We start from the raw sequence: 25,334 nt of genomic DNA on the forward strand, positions 1-25,334 counted from the left end.
AGCAGTGTGTAGAAGACAGTTCTTTCTAGCAATGTGTAGAAGACAGTTCTTTCTAGCAGTGTGTAGAAGACAGTTCTTTCTAGCAGTGTGTAGAAGACAGTTCTTTCTAGCAGTGTGTAGAAGACAGTTCTTTCTAGCAGTGTGTAGAAGACAGTTCTTTCTAGCAGTGTGTAGAAGACAGTTCTTTCTAGCAGTGTGTAGAAGACATTTCTTTCTAGCAGTGTGTAGAAGACAGTTCTTTTTAGCGGTATGTATGGAATTACTTATTACCAGCTGGTGCATTCAAATGTAGGTAAGTCCTACAACAGATAATGTGTTCAGACAAATTCTTTCTAAACAAGGCCAATTCACACTGATCATCACAACACGGCACCATCACATTAGGGTTTATTCACAATGTCCGTCATGTCATGTTACATCACGTTGTGTCAGTTCAAGTCACATGATTTCAACTCACGTGACTGTCCTCAATAGTTTTCAGTCTATAATAAATAAGAAATAACAAAGGAAAATAAAAATACGTAGGATAACAACTGATATAAAGCAGTAAAACCACAACCTAACAAAAGCACGATGAAACAAAGTATGGAGGATGGGTGCAAGGCTGTGGATCGCCTATCGGGAGGAAATGAGTTTGGGGTCACCTGCTCAACTACGGACAGTGAATCGGTCATAAAAATTTTGTTCCCAAGAAACCTTGACGGTGCCATCATACCGTGACGTGACAGCTAATGTGGATTAGTCTTTAACACTTTCTTCCCTCATTCCTGTTAGTTGTTTCCTGGTTTGTTTATGTGTGTCACTTGGATTCACATTGTTGGTCCGAAATGGTACCTAAATATTTTAAGGAGGGGATTTCCCTTTTAGATAATGTTTTGAAAGGGTTAATAGACAGCCAAACTCTTCACTGCATTTATGAGCAGGTACTTGTGTGCTATTATGACTGTGTCTTCTGCATATATCATGTTATTAATAAGTTTCCCATTTATTGTAAACTCTCTCAATCTTCTGTCAAGGATTCCTTGAAAACTGCCTCAGAATAAACATTGAAAAAAAGAGTATTTACAGAATGTGCAAAAATTTAATACCACACTTTTGAAACCCATCTATGATTTGTTATACATCATTAGAAGCCCAGAGTACTGCGAAATATTTATTAGATAAATTTGTGCCATGCAAGATCGTTTACATTATAAGGACCTGGGATTTATGAGCAAGTTCTAAAATACCAATGTAAGCAGAGGGTGCTTTATCCACAATTCAGTGTGGAGATAGTTGCATACTATCTGTGTTGACATAGCATCCCCATTTGCACCCGAAAAGATAGCGTGCAGTTCTGTTGAATTTTTCTTGAGTAGCCATAACTTACATGTAGTGGTCAACAGCTGGTGTTTGACTGCAGGAAATCACTGCAAGGCTCAATGTTTTGTGTCTCGCAATAGTCAGTGAATAATATTCAAATGACTATGCTGTGGTGGCCTGCAGCCAACTTCCCAATTTGTAAAGTGATCTGTGTCTGTTCATTAAACTCAATATCACTCATAACTTATCTGGGTCCACTCTATCAAATGTACACATAAAATTCCAGAAAAAGTAAATTACCTGTAACGAGAAAAAAAAATTCTTTCCTGGTGACAGACAATGCAGTATTGGACCCACTTAATCTACACACTGCAAAAAGTAAATTGCACATAAAACACCAGAGAAAATGTGCCTGAAGCCTCCTCTAAAAGTCATTGATGATGTACTGGCAAAAATTAAATAATGCTCTTTACTTTTAAAGTGCAGAAGACTATAATGTTTTACCAGAAAATAAAATTGTAATTGGAGATTTATTTTTAAAAAATAATTATTTCATAATTAAAAACAATATTACAGCTTTTTTATATAACATTCCATATACAAATATACATATCTATTTATAAAAACAATATTGATGAAATAAACACACATGTAATTCCTACAGTGCAAAACATGATTCTGGAACTTAATACATACAATAATACATGTGCTCTGAAAATATTATTGTCCAATACAGTGATTATCATTTACAGAGCATTTTTTGTCTTTCCAGTTTTCTACTAGTAACAGCACAAAGGAAAGAAATAAAAATGTCACAACATGAACACAGCCAGCCAAATGAGGAACAATGAAGTGTCAGAACATTTTCACATAGAATCAATAACAAGCCACTTTTCTTGCACTTGTTCAACTTGCTTTGTAACAATTGGATTTCGTATTCTGATTTTCACTTCTAGCTTCCCACCAACAGTTTTACGGCCTTCAAGCAACTGCAATTTAAAATAGAAAATAAATGTACTGCTTCTCTTAAAGAACAGCATCACAATGGAAAATGAAAGTATTTTACTTACATCATAAGCATCATGAAGAATGCACTTAGTTTCCAATGGTTGCAGTTTGATGTTTGCTGTACCAATTAGCGAATCGCCTCTAAAAAATCCACTGTAAAACAATGAGGTTACATAATAATAATCTTCACAAGAGTCAGTAAGGATTATATTGAGGCAATCTACATCCTGTCAGAAACGTCTGAACATAACAGAAGTTTTACAAGGAAAAATAACAATTTTTATTGTCTGTCTCAGATCTGAAAGTCTACACCAAAAATTTACATATTACTGGAGGTTCTTCAGCAAGTGACTGTATATTATTTTGCTGGTTGCTTGCATTACAGACCTGAGTCTTTTGTTAGAACTGCTCAAAACAGAATGGAGTTTAATTGGCATAATAAGAGAAAGAATTAGTTTTGGTGTTTGGATTATGTATCGGTCAGCATTTTAAGTCTGTTATATGCTATGGGATTTTAGCAGGTTATATTTCTCTCTTTCTGTCAGAATTTGTTACACAAATGACTGTAAAAATAGTATTGAAATGGTTCGAGATAAAGTAACCAAATCGTAGCCCACTTTTATGCAACTTCAGAACTATTTATGTGTGTAAAGTAACTAAGAGCTTGGCCTTTTCTTATCAGTGGCCGTAGGTGTTGATCATTTTAGTATACACAAGAAGGAAATAAATAAATAAAAGAAAGAAAGAAACAAACAAACAAAGAGAAAGAAGTAGTGGTTAGCACTCTGGAAAATGCTAATAGGTTACAGCATAAGCTAAGAGAGTAAATTCCTAATTGTACAAAATATAAATTCACTTGAGAAAATATCTTTTTCTCCCAAGCTATGGCCTGAATGATTTGCCCCTGTTGTCTAACTGTCTAGCTATCCCTACTTTCTCCATGAGGAGGGAACTAACAGTTTCAAAAGCTAAGTAAATGCGTCTGTTAGCAGTACTTGGCATTTTATCTCCCGCAGATAAGAAGTGCCCAGCAAGTCAGACTCCTTGTAATTTTACAGTATATGATCAGGTCAAGCTCGTTTCAAAGTCACTCAACTGTACTGTAACAGTTCAGAATTGTTACTGAGGAAGAACTTTAGTGTCACACCCTTTAGTATCTGCAGTTAATACTATTCGGCAAGACCGTAATAAGTGGAAGTATGTTTGTGCGACACTGATACAGTTTGGCAGAATAAAATGCACAAAAAATTCATAAGTAGCATATTGGCTTTCTATATGAACAGTATTATTGTAGAGGCTGTATACTTGCTTTTTTATCATTACAATCTAACTAGTCTCAAAACAAGATGAGAGTGCTGCAACTTGACAATACATACGTAACAAGAAAATCACCATCTGCCAAGAGCAAAATTTTGACTGTTTCCCCACTGAGTAGGGAGTGTAGAGGTGAGTGGTATTATTTAATTCCAGTAACCTTCAAAGTTATTAAGCATGCTGGTTATTTTCTATGGGCATATATAGAACCTCCTTAAACTTTAACACACACAGAAATAATGTGTGTTTAATGAATGGTTTCAGAGGAACAAGAAATAAACTGAGAGTAGTGCTTACAACAACTGTCATCATTTGCTATAGCTCATCCACTGTTAACATATAAATCTTCAGCTCAATGAAACAAAGTATACACATTGCCTGCTTCCTGATGCCTATCACTCTTCCATCAAAACTGACAATTAAGGTACCGAAAAAATGACAAATTGAAAGGCTTGCATCCTGCTGGAAGTCATAATTTATTTGCTTATACAGCAAGCAGCAAAGAAGTACCTTAGCCTTTCTTCAATCAATCCTTTTGGCTGTTTGACTGGTGTCATTTCAATTTATAACCATATCTACCATCCTTCCTTACTGGAGTCATGGCAAACATCCCTGAGAAGTCATCCTAGTGGACTTTCAAAAGGCATATGATTCGATAGATGAGCAAATTGTGATACCCACCCCATGACAACTGGGCCTTGATGAGAAGTCTAGCAGGCTAATCCATGCCACTTTGAGGAACAACACTTCTGAAGTCAAATTTAGAAATGAGCTCTCCGAGTTTCACCATTCAGATAGGAGTTAGACAAAATGATGGCCTCTCATGGATGCTCCTCATTGCGTACTGAAGAAGATTATCAGAGAATTAACTTTAACACTACCATCGGGAACTGGAATGAAGATTGGATACTTGAAAGATAACCTCATTGTACACTGATCCATAAGGGTGAACATAGGTACAACATATCTTAAGATACAAAATTAGCATGGTTATTTCAGTGGCCAAGAAGTTCAACAATCAAGTGACATCATCATCTTGTGTCACTGATCAGTTTAATATATTGCATCTATGAGTAGAAATAGAATCATTGTCAAAATTTGTACCAATCATATGGTGTGATTGATAAATAATAATTCAGCAACAGCATTTGTTACATTACACAGTATCTATGTTACAACCCTTCAGTCTGCTATGAACAACAATAAGTAATCTCTCAGGTTTTCTTGGCGTGACTAATTAGTGTGCCTCCAGGTGTTCTGCCAACTTCTTGTTTCTATTTTATGCATGATATTTTGATGGCCAACCAAGCCATCTACTTCAGATGCTGTGAATTTTGCTGTTACAGACTTACACTGGGGGTCTCATGTAAGTACCGTACATCAAATGGAAACAATAACTTGTAAAATACACGGAAGCACAGTATTAATAGGTAGAAGTCTAATAATTAAAATGCCAATGTCACTCTTCTTTTAAGTTACTAAATTACCATTTAAGATGTAGCCATTCACCAGAATAAGGCAATTTTACATGTTCAATAGTTTGGTCCAATTTTTGTATTTTGCACACTCCTAGGTAATGCACAGAAATATGAAACATGCTGCTGCAAATTCCTTAAAGTCAGAAATCATTCACCAAACAGCAGTACCGTTGAATGGGCACACACAACTTGTTAACTTTCGGAACAAATCCTTTGTCGAGCTAGTGCACACACACACGCTTGCGCGCCAATGTCCCTCACTGCACCAAGGCACATATGCGAGCTGAAAGGACTTATTACGAAAGCTAGCACATTTTCTTTCTTGTTTGTGTGTGCCTGTCGACAAGGTAATGTTTCTGTTATTCAGGGAGTGGTTTCATTTACTCCCGACGTAATTACATTCAGCTAGAACTTTCCTTACTATATTTTCACAGAACAGAAATCTGCTGTACATAGGCACAACATATAAATTTTACCGGTATTCTTTTCCTGCCGCAGGGCAGAGACAAACACTTTTTACATCCAAAGCATCATCTTGCCTTGGGTAAATTAAGTATTCAAAGCTTTAAAGTTGATATACAACAATAACATAAAAGATGTATGTATCATTATAGCATAAATCAGAAGCTGACTGAGATAGTTGCTGGCATCAAATACAAGATAAGTACAAAGTATGAAGAGATGCAAAAGAATAAAGGGACAAGAAGTGTAAAATGTGTAGTGAGACACAGAGAAAGAAGAAAGAGAGAGGCACACAGTGAAACAATGGAAGTAAGAAAGAAATACATATGTGTTGACATATATTTTGTATATACAAAGCAAAGAGTGAAATTAGAGTGATTGTAGACCTTTTTGGCAACTGTCATCATCCAGAAAACTCTTTGCAGTATGTGACCAAGCTGTCTTGTTGTTAAAAAAATCTTTCTTTAATGAGATCAAAAAATATTTGTTGGCTGTAGGATGGGGTGCCTAGAAATAAAATATTTGTAATATTATGTAGACCAGGATTTTGACCACTGTTGCAAGTTAAGGAAATTAACGTAAATTAAGGCAAGGTAGGTGGCGAGAACCAAGGACATGTTGCAGTGCCAGTTCCACCAGTGGGGTTCTGAGAAAATGGTGTCTCGCAGAAGAATCAAAGTGGCATGTATGGTGAAACAGGCACCGAGGTCATGACTGTCATGTTGTATAACACACTCTGCAACAGGATATTGTGTGTTGCCAGTGTACACCAACTGTCTATGCCAATGCAAGAAGGCTGAACAGTGTTTACATACCAGCTGGGATATGATATACATGGTACATAGAACACATTTTGCCATTTACAGTGCTGGTTTAGGTGGTGGTAAAAGGGTGCATACGGCAAGTCTTGCAGTTGAGACGTCGCAGGGGTGGGAGCCATATGGAGAATGATGGATGCAGGAGCAGCATAGCGTCTGACAAGGATAGTGCGGAGATTGAGAAGACAACAAACAGCTATTCCAGGTGTGGTGGGCATAATCACTGAAAGAATGGATCTATGACTTCATAAAATAATGCCCTGAAATGAGGTCCATTCTGTCCGTAATTTTGCCCACCACACCTAGAAAAGCTTTTCGTTGCCATCTCAAGCTCCACAATATCCTTCGGACCCTATGCTCTTTTTGCACCCATGTCCCTTTCCTATGCCTCCTACTCCTGTGACCATCCACACTGTAAGACTTTCCCTATGCATCCTCCTACAACCACCTGTACCAGCCCTGTAACTTGCAAAACATATACTATGAAAGAGAGAGCCACCCATGAAATGACACATATCATATATCAGGCTTTTATATCAGCATTACAACCATCAGTTAAGATGAATGGGCAAAGACAGAGGGTGTACACTGGCAACATACAATATCCTGTTGCAGAGCTTGCTCTATGACATGACACTTGTGACCTTGACGTCTGTTTCACTACATGTGCCATTTGGATTCTTCCCCCAGACACTAGTTTCTCAGAACTCCATAAGTGGAAAGTGGCCTACAACATGTCCTTGGTTTTCACCACCCCCCTGCCCGTAATTTACATTAATTTCTTCGGTCTCAGAATTTCTTCACTCCCTTTTTAGTTTTCTACTTCTATCATTTTCTGACCTGTCTATTTTTTGACATCATCCTCCCACCTCTAGCACATACAATGCATTTAGGTTTTCGCTCTCATTAACTCATGCACAGTGTTTTAGCAGTAATCTCTGCCTCGCATATTTCTCAATCTTCCATCTTTCAGCTCTCACATTTTCAAATCTCATCTGGTGCAGTCCCCATCAATCAGTCTTTCCTTCCCATCCCATCCGTTAAGTCTCCCTTGACCCTGGGTTTTGGGCGACTTTTCCAAACTATACCCCTTTTCCCAAATCTCACCAATCAGTTTTTTCACCCCTCTTCCTTCCCTTTCAACCATTCTGCCAGGAGGAGGCGCCACTGGTTCCGAAAGCTAACAAACTGTAATACCTTTCTATGTGTATTCTCCTGCCACCACTTGGTGAGTAGAATTTTTATCCATCCTTTTCCTTGATATATTATTAATAATAATTTACATAGAAGAGAAGTTAAGATAGGTCATCACAAATGTTGTGAATTGGCAGGAGCCAATTCACGGAGTTTGGAGGAAGCCGAAAGGCACATGTTTAAGCTCACGCAGGCTGGCGTGAGGTCTGGAAAATGACAAGGAATTATAGTAGCCAAAAACAGTACATAGCTTCTGGAATACTTAACTTTAATCCATAATTGGAGAACATCGCTCTTGTTGATACATTAATTATTATCTCAATATAAACTGGTAATGGCGCCTTGCTAGGTCGTAGCAAATGACGTAGCTGAAGGCTATGCTAACTATCGTCTCGGCAAATGAGAGTGTATTTGTCAGTGTAGCTTTGCTAGCAAAGTCGGCTGTACAACTGGGGCAAGTGCTAGGACGTCTCTCTAGACCTGCCGTGTGGCGGCGCTCGGTCTGCAATCACTGACTGGCGACACGCGGGTCCGACGTATACTACCGGACCGCGGCCGATTTAAAGGCTACCACCTAGCAAGTGTGGTGTCTGGCGGTGACACCACAACAAATATAATCAGAATGAGTAAATATATAATGGTGTGACTTTCTCTGAGTTGTAGTGGACAATGTGATGAATATTCTGTCAGGCAAGTAAATTTTAATGTTTATAACTGCCAAATTATGAACAAATTGTTTCTATCTTTTTTATTTTACACAAAAAATTAGTGACAAAATTTGTGGAACCTGATAAAATAGTAACACTATAACAGCACATGAAATCACCATTCTGCCATCATCAAGTTAGGAGGTCCTACAAACATCTTCCCTACTGTATCAAACGTAAGGAAACACACAACTCAGAAATGTTTCATACTTTGCCAGTGTACTTGAGACCCATCAATCTGTGCTTTACTGTTGTGGCAATCAGAGAATTTGCTCAAGTTATTCACATGGACCTCCGCAATGTATGCAACAGTCAAAACAGTGGTAGGGGTCTCATTTACGGGAAATGTCACTGCAAAGAGCAGCAGTGTGATTATATGCCAAAAAGTATCCTTATCATGCCAATATCTTTCAATTTGTCTGTCCGAAAATGATAAAAAAATTCAAGACACGGGAAGTGTGAAGAATAACACATATCAATGGAAAAGAAGAGTAACTGATAAGAGAAATGCAATCATCATTCTAGCACTGTTAACACTCGATCCACACATCACTATGAAGCAGCTTGAATATGTGACTGGGATCAGCCAAATGAGAGTTCAACAAATATACATTCTAATGTGTTTCACCCTTACCATATTTCACTCTGACAACTTCATGGCGACTACTTAAAATTGGTTCCAGATTTCCGAAAACTGCAAAGTAAGCAGAATTTCTACAAAAGATTTTGTTCACTGGTGAAGCATCATTGAAAACCTTGGGCAAATTAATCTTTGCAATATTCATTAAAATGGTCAGCTGAAAATCCCCACTGGCTGCAAGAAGTGGATAAACAATGACAACTGTCTGCCAACATGTGATGTGGGCTTTTCAAGAATCACATCATTGGTCCCTGTTTTACTGATGTGACTCTAAGCAAAGCAGACACAATATTCTACATCATATCCTAAGAGATATACAACTGTAAATATTGGAAAACATACCACTGAAAGTAAGGTGATCCATGTGAAACAACAATGGACAGACAGATTATTGTAATTTTCTGCTCATTCTGTGGTATTAAAACTATATCATCTGCATAAGTCAGAGAGTTGGTTCTTCTACTCAGCTGTATTCCTGTATCCTAGCTCATTACCTTTGTCACTGCTCTTTCCCAAACCAGATTGAACAGTGAGGGGCGGTGGTGGTGGGGAAGTGGGGGGGGGGGGGGGAAGCTACACTTCAGTCTTCCTCTCCAATTTCTCTGGCATCTTTCCATTCACTTTCACAATACATGTAGTCTCTTGTATTCATGCTTGTGTCATTTTTATTAGTTTTCTAGGAACCTGCACCCTTTCCAGTTCTTGCCATACTGTTTGCTTGCCTCTTCACACTATCATACACTTTTTGGAAATCCACAAAACGACAGTGAACATCTCTGCGAAATTCCCAGCTCTTTGATAGCATTTGCCTTATTATACGTAATTGGTCTACAATTCATTTTTTAAATGCTACTTATTGGAATCCAAGTACCTCTTCAAGGTATGGTGTCAGCTACTTCAATAACAACAGGCTCAGGATCGTACAAGTTGTGCATAGTATGGTAGTCCCTTTTTCGATGCTGCAATCATTGGGTCTCCTTTCCTTAGCATTGGGCAGATGACAGCCTGTTCCTTCTGTTGGGATTCTTTCCCTCCTCGAAATTAAACTGATTAGATGGTATACTCTCTCTTGTAGGATCTCTCTTCCCTCTATCAGCATTTCCGCAGGTATGCGATCTATTCTTGATCCTTTCCTCGCTTCAGCATTTTTATGGCTTCTCTTACATCTTCCATGCTTGGCAGGTCATTCTCTATTTTAGTATTGTTACTCTATCTTCTCCATGCAATTCTTTTTTCTTCTGATGCTGCTGTCCCAAAGCTGTTGATCATGTCATTCACAGTCAGTGGATTTTCAAAATAGTTTTCCCATTCCTCCATAGCTTTCATTTCACCTGTTATCGGTTGTCCTGCTTGTCTTTGATCATATCAATCCTTGCGTTATATCCTTTCTTGAAGAGCATGACTGTCCTGTAAAAGTCTCTTGTATTGCCTACTGTTTGATCCATTTCTGCCAGTGTTATCTTGCTTTTTATATATCTCACTTTTCTGTTCAAAGGACTTGCTGTCTCCACATATCCCAACCTTAACTTTCATCGTGTCTGTCTGTCAGCCATAACATTTTAGCCTCTTTTCTCTTGTTAACTGCATGTGTACCCTTGTCATTAAACTATCCTCTGCTCCACCTCCTGCTCTCCAATGGTTTCAGCATTTCATCTGCTGTGCATTTGACTTCGATCTTGAGCTTGGACCATAACGTATCTACATCACCTCGCTGTCCTTCCATGGCAGCAAACTTGTTTCAAATTTTAATTGCATGCATATGTATAGTGGTCTTCAGTCCAGAGACTGGTTTGATGCAGCTCTCCATGCTATTCTATCTCGTGCAAACTTCTTCATCTCTGAGCAACTACTGCAACCTACATCCTTCTGAATCTGCTTAGTGTATTCATCTCTTGGTCTCCCTCTACAATTTTTACCCTCCACACTTCCCTCCAATACTAAATTAGTGATCACTTGATGCCTGAGAACGTGTCCTACCAATCAATCCCTTCTTTTAGTCGGGCTGTGCTACAAATTCCTCTTCTCCCCAATTCTATTCAGTACCTCCTCATTAGTTACGTGATCTACCCATCTAATCTTCAGCTTCTTCTGTAGCACCACATTTCAAAAGCTTTCTTGTGTAAACTATTTATCATCTATGTTTCGCTTCCACACACGGCTACACTCCATACAAATACTTTCAGAAAAGATTTCCTGACACATAAATCTGAACCAGATGTTACCAAATTTCTCTTCTTCAGAAATGCTTTCCTTGCCATTGCCAGTCTACATTTTATATCCTCTCTAGTTCGACCATCATCAGTTATTTTTCTCCCCAAATAGCAAAACTCATCTACTGCTTGTAAGTGTCTCATTTCCTAATCTAATTCCCCAGCATCATACAATTTAATTCAACTACATTCCATTATCATCGTTCTGCTTTTGGTGATGTTCATCTTAAATCCTTCTTTCAAGACAGTGTCCATTCCGTTCAAATGCTCTTCCAGGTCCTTTGCTGTCTCTTGACAGAATTACAATGTCATTGGCAAACCTCAAGGTTTTTATTTCTTCTCCATGTATTTTAATTCCTACTTCACATTTTTCTTTTGTTCCCTTTACTGCTTGCTCAATATACAGATTGAACAACACTGAGGATAAACTACAACCCTGTTTCACTCGCTTCCCAACCACTGATTCCCTTTCATGCCCCTCACCTCGTAACTGCCATCTGGTTTCTGTACATATTGTAAATAGCCTTTTGTTCCCTGTTTTGATCCATGCCACCTTCAGAATTTGAAAGAGAATATACCAGTCAATATTGTCAAAAGACTTCTTTAAGTCTACAAATACTAGAAACATAGGTTTGCATTTCCTTAATCTATCTTCTAAGATAAGTCAGGGTCAGTATTTCCTCATAAGTTCCAATATTTCTATAGAATCCAAACTGATCTTGCCCGAGGGTGGCTTCTACCAGTTTTTCCATTCATCTCTAAACAATTCGTGTTAGTGTTTGCAGCTGTGACTTATTAAACTGATAGCTCAATAATTTTCACACCTGTCAACATCTGCTTTCTTTGGGACTGGAATTATTATATTCATCTCGAAGTCTGTTATTATATTCATCTCGAAGTCTGTGGATATTTCTCCTGTCTCATACATCTTGCTCACCAGATGGTAGAGTTTTGTCAGGGGTGGCTATCCCAAGGCTATCAATAGTTCTGTCCTTGTGTAGACCCTGTATGTTCTCCTTCCACCTTTCTGCTTTCCCTTCTTTGCTTAGGACTGGTTTTCCATCTGAGCTCTTGATAGTCATACAGGTGAATTCTCTTTTCTCCAAAGGTCTCTTTGATTTTCCTACAGGCAGTATCTATCTTAACCCTAGTGATACATGCCTCTACATACTTACATTTGTCCTCTAGCCATCCTTGCTTAGCCATTTTGCAATTCCTGTCGATCTCATTTTTGAGACGTTTGTCTTCCTTTTCGCCTGATTTATTTACTGCATTTTTATATTTTCTCCTTTCATAAATTAAATTTAATATCTCTTCTGTTACCCAAGGATTCCTACTAGCCCTCGTCTTTTTACCTACTTGATCATCTACTGCCTTCTCTATTCCATCTCTCAAAGCTACCCATTCTTTTACTGTATTTCTTTCCCCTGTTCTTGTCTGTCATTCCCTAACACTATTCCTGAAACTCTCTACAACCTCTGGTTCTTTCAGTTTACCCAGGTCCCATCTCCTTTAATTCCTACCTTTTTGCAGTTTCTTCAGTTTTAATCTACAGTTCATAACCAATAAATTGTGGTCAGAGTCCACACCTGCCCCTGGAATTGTCTTATAATTTAAAACCTGGTACCTAAATCTCTGTCTTACCATTATATATTTATCTGAAACCTTCCAGTGTCTCCAGGCCTCTTCCACACATACAACCCCCTTTCAGGATTCCTAAACCAATTGTTAGCTATGATTAAGTTATGCTCTGTGCGAAATTCTACCAGGCGGCTTCCTCTTTCATTCCTTACCCCCAGTCCATATTCACGTACTACTTTTCCTTCCCTTCCCTTCCTTAGTATCGAAATCCAGTCCCCCATGACTAAAAAATTTTAATCTCCCTTAACTATCTGAATAATTTCATTTATCCCGCCATACATTTCTTCAATCTCTTCATTACCTGCAGAGCTAGTTTGCATATAAACTTGTATTACTGTGGTAGGCATGGGCTTCATGTCTACCTTGGCTACAATAATGCGTTCACTACACTGTTAAAAGCAGCTTATCCGTGCTGCTATTTTTTTATTCATTATTAAACCTACTCCTGCTGCATTACGCCATTTGATTTTATATTTATAACCCTTTATTCACGTGAGCAGAGGTCTTGTTCCTCTTGTCACCAAACTACATTAATGCCCACTATATCTAACCTTAACCCATCCATTTCCCTTTTTAAATTTGCTAACCTACCTGCCCGATTAAGGGATCTGACATTCCACGCTCCGATGCATAGAATGTCAGTTTTCTTTCTCCTGATAACAACATCCTCTGGAGCAGTCCCCACCCGAAGATCTGAATAGGAGAATATTTTACTGAAGAGGACGCCATCATTATTTAACCATATAGTAAAGCTGCATGTCCTCGTGAAAAATTACGGCTGTCATTTCCCCTTACTTTCAGCCATTCGCAGTGGTCAATACCACCAAAGCAAGGCATGTTACAAGGCAGACTGTTGCCCCTGCAACTACTGAAAAGGCTGTGCTGCCCCTCTTGAGGAACCACATGTTTATCTGGCCCTTCAACAGATACACCTCAGTTGTGGTTGCACTTACGGTACGGCTATCTGTATCGCTGAGGCAAGCAGGCTCCCTATCATTGGTCCTCTTTCAGTATACCTGTGTTTATTTTCTGTCTTCTCCTGCAGTTTCTGCATTCTGTTCTTTCATGAATAGTTGTCAGCACAAGCTAGTAGTCTGATCCCATTTCTGCACCTCTCTGAGATTTTACATTTGCAACAACACTTCTGTGTCTAGCATCCACTAATATGTTGTCTACTCTGTGTGGATTGGTCAAGTCATTTCCAGGTTATCTTATAATTTTTTCTGTGAGGAAAGTAGGTAATCAATCCATAGGTTTTCTGAAGTTGCCTGACTGACTTTTTTCATTCCATTGTTGCTGGAGGAATCGTGTGGGCTATGGAGGCCAATGTAGGATCTCAGAAAGGCCTGGCATTGGCATCACTTAGGAACATTTTCTCAATGTAAAATGGGTGCGTCTTCCTTTACTGATTCTAGGTCTTTATAGAAACTATCTTTTTCATTATCATTTTTATCTTATGTAGGTGCATGGTACAATGTCATTTTAAGGCTGTGAACTTTCCTTTCATTCTTGTCCACCATATTTTTAGTAACAGCCGTGAAGTACATGATATTTCCTCTTATTCTGTTGGCTACTGCAAAATCAACTCCAATTTGATGTTTACCTTCTTTATTTGCACTATAGAAGTAACTGTAGAACTTATCATTATGCATCCCTATTCCACACCATCTTATCTCTTGCAGTGCCACTATTTCTAGCCTGTACCTGTTCAGTTCGTCATTCAGCACCTTCAACACTCCAGTGGTGTACAGTGATCTTATATTCCAAGTGCCACATTCCAATCTGTGATATTCTAGCATTAGGCATTTGACTGCCTAGTGCCGTTTCCAGTGGTGTTCCATACTGAATCCAAGGCTATTTCTTGGCATTTCATAGCAACTGTCTTTTTTATGGTGTGAAGGAGTTGGACCTACACTGAACCCCCAACCTGGAGGAGCAGGGTATCCCATTTATTTTGAATCATCACCTTTGACCTATCTAGCTTGGGAGCCCCTACCAGTAGCAAAGCTACCCCTGTCATAGTTCTTCGGATGATCTGACCATGCAAACCCCAACACGAAGGAAAAAGTGATGACACCAACCATAAGGTAGGGGTCATAGTTCAGCAGTTATAAATGTTAAAAATTACTTGTATGTCAGAAAATTCACCACACTGTCTGTTATAACTTGGTGAAAATGGCACCTCAATATACGAGTATTTACTTGTTCTGGATATAGTCGGGTTGGCTCCTCATTTTGTGTGTGAGCTACCCAACTCTTCAGGTGGATGTTTGACCACAAAATGCAAACTTTTTGAATACCTAATTTGTAAATGAGTTGGAACTACCACACTTGCTTAATGGTGAATGCAATGTTAGCATCTTATAGAAGACAGCCATCAAGTAATGAGAGAACTATATTCATATGTCACCTTTAATGTAATTTTCTCAATGGGAAAAGACACAAACTATGCAAATGTTTAGCTAAAAATTTTATGTAAATTAAGGTTATAAGTCTGCTGTAAATGACAGACTCAAATTATTAATGTTGGCCTGAATTTACTTCAGATTTAATTACAACTCTAGTCTATCAACTGTGCATCGTGATTTCAATAGTTACAAATATTTTATGAAATGTTTGAATTTTAATCAGAGCTACCTGATACCAGGTAAAAGCTCTTCTAATGTAAGAGGTTTATGTTGCACAACTTACGATAACAACTGAAACAATAAATGCATAATGATAAAAACTTTTTATTGAATGACTGTCATGCAAGTATCGTGAGACTGATAGATAATGACAAGAAATACTAAAAGAATGTAGAAAGCATGACACTCAACTGAAGGAAAAAGGTCCCAGTTCATTCTCACGACATATTCTATAAGTTCCGTTATGAAGAATGTGTGCGAAATGATTTTAGCTACTAATCTGAGCATGCAGCAAAAAGTTACATATCTTCCATAAATCGGTGTAAATATTAGCCAACACTGCTGATACAGACACAGTTACAAGATTTCACATGGCAATGGAGGAGGAGTTTAACGCATCAGAATATGTTGATGAGGACGTAGGACTGACAATGAGTCCAAGACTAAATATAGGGTCAGTAATAGTATCTGGTTGTGAATTTGAGAAGACTGAAGAATTTAACTTCTGAGATTGACCATAACCTACAATAACGATACCTCATGCAAAATTGAACAATGGGTAGAGGCAGCCAACACAGCTTACTTTCCCATAATGAAACTACTTTCTTCATGACTCTTTTCTCACACCACTAAATTAATCATCTATGAAACACTTAAGGCAAGTGCTCACACATGCCTCAGTCACTAACAGTAAGAGATACTAACATGTTAGATGCCTTTGAAAGGAAAGCACTCTGCAGAATAAAAGGCCTCTGTTGTGGAGGGAGGTGAAGAAGATGATATAACAATGATCTTCGTACCATATGTAAAGAGTCACCTACCGTAGTAAGATTGGGATGAGCTGGGTGATACAGAGGAACCGAAGAAGATATGTCAAAGAAGATCTACGGAGATTGTGATAAAGGAATTAGATAGCAGTAGCAAGGAATCACGACATCTGCCAGAAAATTGCTGAAGAGGCAAAGGTCAACAATGGACTGCAGAACAACAGAAGAAGAAATAGAATTAAGAAAGTAAGTGTCCCACCTGAATATTAGCAAAATAGCAGTCCTTTTCTTCACAGAGGGTGACATATGAAAGTGATAAAAAAGAAACTAAATTAGTGATTAATCAATAGTTTTTGAGGTTGCTGGGTTGATTAGCGATAGTCCTCCTGCTGATATTTAATCCATAAGAGTGGGGGTGAAGAAGGAAGGGGTGACACACAAAGCTATCAAATGCTTGCAATTTCAACCCAGCCTGATACACCGAACTTAATATTTGGGCAAATAGGCAACACTGGGTAATTAGTTGGGAAAGAAACAGACAACCAGGAAACTTTTCCAATGAAATTAGTGTGCTCCTTGTACTTTACTTCCTTTACAGGATGCAAATAGTTCTACTTATTTAAATCACAATTCCCAAATAACCACAATTATAAAAGTGCTAAACTTGAAGTGTTTATTGCTCACAAATGAAATTAAAGCAAAACATTAAAAGCAAGAAAGAAGAGACTAAACAATTTGAAAAGAAATGGACTTGTCCCAACACTTTCAAAGCCAGATAAAAAGCACTTTTCATTGTACAAAGAAATTAGTAACATCAATTTAACAGCTTATTGTTAAGTTTCTGGTATTACTTCTAAGGTTGATGCAACTTTACCTGCAACTTATTGTCTTGCCACAGGTCTCTGGACAACAGAAGCAACATAAATTTCGTATCACTGACCTGCAATAGGAATTAACCCTAATCATGTCAACAACTTCAGCTTTATTATTAAGGGAAAAAGTACAGAAAATGAATGTTCAAGCCTGTTATGCTGCATATGGTTATTGAAGGGTAGCACAGATGACCTGCTAGGCTAATCTTGTACCTGAATACTTCATATATCATATCTCAAATGTCTTCCAGTCTCATGCAAGATGTACTTTACACAAGGTTGTCAAAAATACTACTTTATGTTTGGCCTTCTCCATTAAGAGAAATCCAAATTCACTACCATCATAATTCAAACATTTTTCATGTATCTTTAATTCATGCTGACGAACAGTGAAATAAAAGACAAACACCGGCAATAAATGAACACAGTTCCTATGTTCGTTTATTTCAAACACTCCATATTTTAAAAGATCCAGTAAAATCAGATAGCCTTGGTCTTCAGCTATCTCTATTATTTAAACTTCTATCAAAAACCATGCCACAAGTTATTTTATTTTCTGTACTATAAATTGAACTCTGGTATGATAGCTGAAACTTCAGTCGACAACACCTGCTGTTTATCTTCAGCTGTGCTTTATACAGTAATTAAATCTGCATTATTTAAATTTATAGTCTTGTCAGCATACAAAATCCCTAATTATCCATAACCAGTCATACTTCATGTTTCTACTACAAATGTTTGAAGACTACACTTGCATTTTTCAGACATATTTATTTAAAATTAATGTTTTGTATGTAGTTTTCTGAGGAACCTGTGGCACTGTCTGTGTGCAGAAGGATAATGCAATAATTTTAGTACATAGACCTCAAAAATCAAAGTTATGTGGGTGTCTGCATTGCAATACAATATAAATACCTATCAGAGGCCACAGGTTGCTTTTATGAATCACATCCATATTATAATCTGCACCTTTAATATGCACAGATTAAATACTAGAAAGGTAACCTTTGCAAAGATCCTACATTATAATAACACTACCAACAGATTCGATTTACTTCTGATGTAAAACTATTCATAATAGTACTGGCAAACTGGTGGCTAGTGCAAGCTTGGAGAGTTATTGCAAGCAGCTGTGATGGTCCCAACAGGGAAGGCAAAGCAACGTGCAAGCAAAAGCTGACAAGCGAAAACAAAAGTTACACCAATGGTGTGAAAATTTTGGAAGGAGAGAGACAACGCTGAGCTGAGTGGGTCTGAAATATCTACCAGAATGAAATACCAACTTTAAAAAACTTCACAGCTTTTGCTACACAGATCTGTACTTCAAGACTATCAAGGAAACCCTGAGAAAAAATATTGTCTGCCTACTGCATTTGGCTTTAAAAGGTGTCAAAAGTTTCAACAGGTGTGAATGAGAAAATGTAGTTGCAAAAAGGCACTTGTTAGATAAATAAATTTAAAAAAATGAAACATCTGAATCAAAGCAGCCCAGTGGTTTACTTGAACAGAAAGTTAGTGAATTCATACGCATTACAATGGGAATAAACATTGGCAAAGCAACAGTGAGTGAGGAATATTGTGAAACAGAAGTGATTTTCAACATGTAAGTGTTCTGCTGAACAAAATTTCAGGCTATAAAACAGAAATGGACAGGAAAAAATATAAAATACATGGAAACCTAGCTTATTCCGAAATAAGTTAGAGAACATATTATCTTCCTATACTTAATTAAAAAGTGAAATGGAAGGAAGGAAGATCAAGGTTAAAAGCCCCATCAACATTGAGGTCGTTACATACAGAGCACAACGTTATATATAATCTGTCACTGTCACCAGCATTCTTATATTACAGAATCTTTGCATGTTACCCTGTAGTACACAAGCTACATGTATGTTACTTTATGAAAGAGGCAGTAGATGTGATATGAGAAAGTAGCCTGTGACCTCTGAAAGGTATAAATGTTGTTATTTATCTATTTAATATTATCAGTCCCATAACTGTGAATATTTGAATCAATTGTGCGTTTTCACTTTCTGCACCTAGATATTGCCACATTCTGCTTCTAAATATTACCGAAGGTGGCCCAGAAAGCAGTACATACAGAAACATTTATACTAAATTAAGTTCAAGTAAATCAGCTGGAAGATGGAAATGTACTAGAAACATTAAAGAAAGAATGATTACAAATATTCGAATATTTCAGTGTATATTCACAAGTGGTACGGTTTGTGTTACATTCATACACTGGTTATCAGAGTTATTTGACTAATTCTCAGATCAGTACATGCAGGTAGCTAGCTGAAAAGAAAAGTTGCATAACATTTCCTCAGTGGTCAGACAACATCAAATCTGTGTTAAACTCAGGCTTTCGACGATATTCACCATCATTTTTGTCAGGAGGTGACTGTCTTCTAGGATGGAGTTTGCATCCTTTATAGTGGCACACAAGCTTGTCATTTGCCATGTGCTGTTATTGGTATTCTAACTTCTACTGGAGAAGTGACGTCACTTGGAGAGAGGGATTCACATGCGCAAAGGCAAAAATTAGCAATGAGGCAGAAACCCCCTTCCCCCAATCAAAATCCACCACCCCCACCCCAATCAGAATATTGAGAGCCATGTGAGGAACTGAGACCAAGTCCAGCATCCCCTACTCAGATATGACAAAATATCAACACTGAGAAAATTTTATACAAGGATGAGAACAATTTATAATATAAGGACGCTGCCATGAAAAACTTTGAAGTCATGTGGGAAACAAAGAGACAGAAAAAAAGAATGCCTTGACTGCACAAAAGATATTTCCTGCACATAAGATATTTTCATGGCATTACATTATAACAAAGGATAATATTTATAATTCTGAGTTAGTAGAGTGATGAAAATTTTATCTTATCTGGACTACCTAACTTCAAAGAAGTAAGACTCTTTGATAGTAAGTTTCAAGATCTGTAAACATAATATTTCATTAATTAGCACTCACTCAATTTGCCATTTTTGATTAAACAATGGAAACCCGAGGTTGGAATATCAAGAATATAAAGAGTTGTTCGGAAAAGGAAACACACCCAAGTAAGCACACCTCACACACATGACTGCCACCTCTGGCAGCTCAGATCAGAATGTCTGGAGGGGGATGGGGTGGGATGGGGAAAGAGGAAGGAGATGGATTAGCAGGGTATGGACGGACGGTGAGGGGGGGAGGGGAGGGAGAACAGTGCTTTCTAACAGAGCATTCAGGGCTTAGACTGCCAGCAGGCACAACATTGGGAAGCTGTTGAGGCAGGGCAGGAAGGTGGGAGAGGCGAGTAGCAAAACAGGAGTGAGAAAGGGGAAAGATGGGTGGTTCCATTGGTAGAGGGCTACACACAAAGAGGATGAAAATAGGGAGGAGGTGATAGGACAGAGAGGGTGGAAAATATTGGGTTGAGGGTGTGGGGCAGCAGGTTATCACAGGTTGAGGCCAGGTTAATTTCGGGAGTGGAGAATGTGTTGTAAGGATGAACTCCCATCTGCACAGTTCAGAAAAGCAGGTGGTGGGGAGGATACAGACGCCACTCCTCATCCCAACCCCTTGCCACAGGGATCATATGCCTGTACAAGACTCAGGTGCAATGTATGCCTGATCTACCAACTCAGCACTTCCAATTCCAGTCTTTTCAGGGGCTTATCCTACCCCATTAGAAGTCAAGCTACCTGTGAAAGCAGCCATGTTACATATAACAGCTCTGTTGCATTAATTGCACAGATTTTTATATTGGTATGACAATCAAACAGCTGTCCACCAGAAGTAACTGCCAAATTGTGGCCAAGAGCAAAGTACGTAGACAACTTTGTGGCACAACATGCAGCTGAGCATAATGTGCTTGGTTTGAATGGGTGCTTCACTACCCTAGTCATCTGGATCCCCCCGTCTACCACCAGCTTTTCTGAACTGCGGAAATAGGTGTTATCCTTAAAACACATCTCCACTCCTGAAATTATCCCAGCCTCAACCTACAGTAAACTACTGTCCCCAAACCCTCCACCCAACAGTTTCCACCCCCTTTGTCCTGTCACCCCCTCCCTAGTCTCATCCCCTCGCTGTCTTTGTATGCCATCCTCTACAAATGCACTGCCCACATCTCCCCTTCCTCACTCCTCTCCTTTTTTTGCTCCCATTCCCCACTTCCAGCCCCATGACCTCCTGACACTGTGCCAGTTGGCAGTCTAGTTTCTCAGATCCATCAGATAGTACTCTTCTCTCCCTTCACCTATACCCTGCTATCCCTTCCCCTTTCCCACCCTCACCAGAGTGCTGCTTCCACTCTATGTCACAGCTGCAGTTGCTGGAGACAGTGTGTGTGTGTGTGTGTGTGTGTGTGTGTGTGTGTGTGTGTGTGTGTGTGCGTGCTTGCTTGTGCAAATATGTGTGTGTGTGTGTGTGTGTGTGTGTGTGTGTGTGTGTGTGCTTGCTTGTGCAAATGTGTGTGTGTGTGTGTGCGCATTCCCTTTTTTGAAAAAGGCTTTGGCCGAAAGCTGATGCGTAAGTGTCTTTTCTGATTAAGTTGCTCCTGAAAATTTTTTCATAGGCTGATTAAACAGATACATGGATAGTTGCAACAACTTAATGTTAGTGCACTCTTAGATACTGAGCTTACCAAATCAACAAAAATATTTGTTTACTGTTTATGTTCAATTTTAATTCTCTGACACATGAGCCAGAAAAGAGAATAAAAAGACTAGAAATACAAACTCCTTTGTTTTTAATTTAAAAATTACCATTTTGTATCTCATGCACTTTCTGTCACAATCTGTTCCATTTCCTCCACATAATCTCTTCTCAATGGAAATCTGGTGCTTCACACGTAAGTTTGTCTACCTATACTCTTACAGACAATTAAAAAAAATTGTAGTGATACTCAGTTTGCATCAGCAGCTTCCGAAGATTCTTCTATATCAAATGTTATGCACATAATTTCTACAATGAAGCTCTAACTTGTAAACCACAGACAAAAACAAATGTTAGTAAGAAACAATATACCTTAAATTCTGAAGCATAAACTTGAATAGTTCCAAATCTTACCCTCGAGACCACACTTCACATTTCAAGCTTTGACGTTTAAATATCCTCTGACACGCACGAACATTCCGTTGTATTGTCAGTGGAAATGTTTGGTTGTACTGAGGATTGTTTGTGTCTTTTACTACTGCAGTTTTATCCTTTTGTGGATATTCCTAATAAAAAGAGGACACCAAATTTAGTTCATTATAACGCAACATCCACTCATCACAAATGTAAGATTAATATTTAAACATTTATGATTTACACAACTTTTCACATAATATATATTGTTGTATACAGTTTATAAGACTAGTACATAAATGTTGTAGAAAAGTAAACAGTAATGAAAACAGTTTCATTCCCACCAAGAAAGAGGTCTTAAATGGGACAGCAAATTTTAGACTGGGAATGGATAGAGAAAAACATACACTGTGCAAAGATACTGTTTCAACATTTGCCTTCACCAAATTTGGGCAACGATGAAAAATCTAAAGCTGGATGCCCAGAGGCATACTTTAAACCTACTTCTGCTGTTTTCAGGATGTTGTCTCACTAAATATATGTGAAGCATTTAGTTTTGTGGAAATACTGGGTTTCCGACATAGACCAGTTCACCTCACATACTGGTTAATCATCCCGGTCGAATTTCCTGTGAAGTGGCAATGCTGTCTCAAAATGTTGGCTACACTGCATTTTATCAGAAAGTTGAGTGCAGCTGTTTGTCAGTTGTTGTGAGAGGCTTTTATTGTTGAGTTGTTACAGAAATGGGGTAGCACAATGAAGTGATATCGTGGAGTGTTACATAACAACAGGTTCCATCAAGGAATGTAAAGAACTGTTTCAAGGCAAGTGCCCTGGTAAGAAACTCCCCACAACCAGCACTATTCAAGATCTGTACAAGAAATGGAGGGCTGTAGGATCCATTTATAATGTACACAGGAATAGGTGACTGACAGAGAGAACCCCTGAAACTGAAGACAGAATTTGGAAGGACATTGCAAGAAGTCCTCGCAAGTCGGTAAGGAGATTATCAGAGAAAGTTGGTGTATCTTGTACATTATACAGTAAAGATATGAAATTAAAAGCCTATTGTGTGGGTGTGGTGCAAGAGTTAAAATTTTAGGATCAAGAAAAGAGAGTTAATTACTGTAAATGGCTGTTGACATCAACTGTTACCAGTTACTTGGACCCCTTGCATTAATTCATGTTCAATTGAGGCCTGGTTTCATTTGTTAGGTTATATAAACTGAAAGAATTGCACATACTCATTCCAACCCACATATTTGCCATGAAGAACCTCTTCACTCAGAGAAGATGTGTATTTTTGGCCCCATATTTTCAGTTACACACCTTAAACATTGCCAGATTTCTCGAGATCTTTGACTCTTTCTATGCACAATTAATAGATGCAGAAAAGCTGTTTGTAGTATTCCAACAAGATGGAATAACCGCTCACACATCCAACCAAAATATGGCCCACATCAACAACATTTTCCTTGAAGACATACTTTTCAACAGAGGTCTCAGGCCCGAAAGGTCCATGGAATTAAAATTATGAGATTCTTTATTTATGGAGCAATCTAGGGAGCAAATTGTTTGCTGAAAATACTCACACAATAGATGATCTTAAACGGAACATTACTAGGGAAATTAACAACCTAATGCCCGCAAAATTACAGTGTGTTGCTGGTAACATCGTCACATGAAATCAGCAATACCTGGATGCCCATAGCCACAACTTCCCGCATCTCATATAAACACAGGGTGTATACGACCTGGGACAACCGGGAGATATGGGAAAAACCTGGGAATTTTTTCATCCGGGAAAAGCCAGGGAAGTTTTTTAGAATTCCGGGAATTTTTCATTGTTTTAGTTTTCAGTTAAATTTTTGTAACTGACTGGTAAGAACCAGTACTCTAACAAAGAATATTACTGTAGCTCGCTACTGCAGAATAATACTGCAGCAATAAAACAAGAACGAGAGAAAAAAAAACTAAAATAAAACTTAAGTTGCAAAGAAAATGCACCATATACAACAACGAAACACAGTGCTCATACAAGCGTCTGCCAACAACAAAATGTGTCAAAGGCTTTAGGAAGACTATGCAATGCTTCATAACAACAAATTGCCTCCGATGAGCGAGACGTCACAACTGTTTACATTAGATTCGTTTGAGTGGTTGCGAGCGAGCTTATGCGCATGTGCAGTTTAGTCGCATATGAGTAGTATCACAGTCTAACATAGGCTGTGGTAGTACCTTCTCCCGCTTGTGGCTACAGAAGTGTGGCAGTTAGCTGTATAAGCAAAAGCAGCAAGCAGCCAGATGTTATCTGGAAAAATTTCACTGGTGCACTGGTGCGCCTAACCCGTCAGATTCATGTATGTGCAACAGGCCCGGAACTAGGGGGCGGGAGCAAACCGGGGTATCTACCCTGGGTGTTTTGGAGAGGGGGGGAAAGAGGCCAAATTCATATTATTGAGGAAAAAGACCTTGTTTCACACATCGCCTAGCATCCAGCGTACGTTGGCCTATCGATTACTCATATGATTTTGAACGCATCCCTGTTGAACAAATTGTAGGTTGATTTTTGGAATGAATCATAAGTTGATTTTTGAATGCGTGCATAGAGTACATGATGTCTCATCTACAAGTAAACTTACCTGCAGACAAAAGCGGACGGCTCTATACGAGCTGAGCAGAATAAAGCCGAACGGGTGAATGCCAATCGCTGTTTATGTGGTTGACTGGGTTTGCAAATGATCAGTGTTGTTATAATAACTAGCAAAATCCATAGATTCAGACTACCAGAGTGGAAATAAACAACTAACAGGAATATGTATTGTCTTCTCCGTGTATCAAAGAGAATGAAATTTTGACAGAAAATTTTTGGCCAGACCGCTACACTACTAAGGACCAGTTATACAGTCCCCGGCTAACAGCCACTGAAGTTCTATTCTGGGAATAGCGCGGAAAACGCATTGTACGAACAGGTAATAACGCCTAACCGGAGAATAAATGTGGGATACTAAACCGGTGATTGTGGCAGGGTTAGTGAAGTTAACCAGAGAATAAGTTTTGATACTGGCAGGAATAGTTACAGAATTAGTTATGACAAGATTGATTGTTAGACAGAGGAAGGAGAAGAAACGGGGACTCACACAATTTACGGAAGAATATTACAATTCCAAATTTATATAAAAATTTCGTACTACTACTCTTCGATCTCATGTTTCAGAAGCTAGAGAGT

General features: G+C 38.5%; 1 protein-coding gene across 2 annotated transcripts in view; it reads right to left on the reverse strand.

Moving 5' to 3' along the window:
• Positions 1-1,831: 1,831 nt before the first annotated feature.
• The window catches only part of LOC126190974 (coiled-coil and C2 domain-containing protein 1-like), a 141,827-nt gene continuing 118,324 nt past the window's right edge, over positions 1,832-25,334 (reverse strand). Inside the window, exons 14-17 of one of the 2 annotated variants that reach the window (XM_049931643.1) lie at positions 22,106-22,257; positions 17,043-17,108; positions 2,373-2,463; positions 1,832-2,291 (exon numbers count right to left, since the gene is read on the reverse strand). In XM_049931643.1, coding sequence (XP_049787600.1) covers positions 2,169-2,291; positions 2,373-2,463; positions 17,043-17,108; positions 22,106-22,257 — 432 coding nt within the window. In that variant the 3' untranslated portion in view covers positions 1,832-2,168. The remainder of the gene's footprint in view (positions 2,292-2,372; positions 2,464-17,042; positions 17,109-22,105; positions 22,258-25,334) is intronic. The other variant, XM_049931644.1, reaches the window with a different exon arrangement.

Source organism: Schistocerca cancellata, chromosome 6 (genome assembly GCF_023864275.1).
Source record: "Schistocerca cancellata isolate TAMUIC-IGC-003103 chromosome 6, iqSchCanc2.1, whole genome shotgun sequence".
Lineage (NCBI taxonomy): Eukaryota > Metazoa > Arthropoda > Insecta > Orthoptera > Acrididae > Schistocerca > Schistocerca cancellata.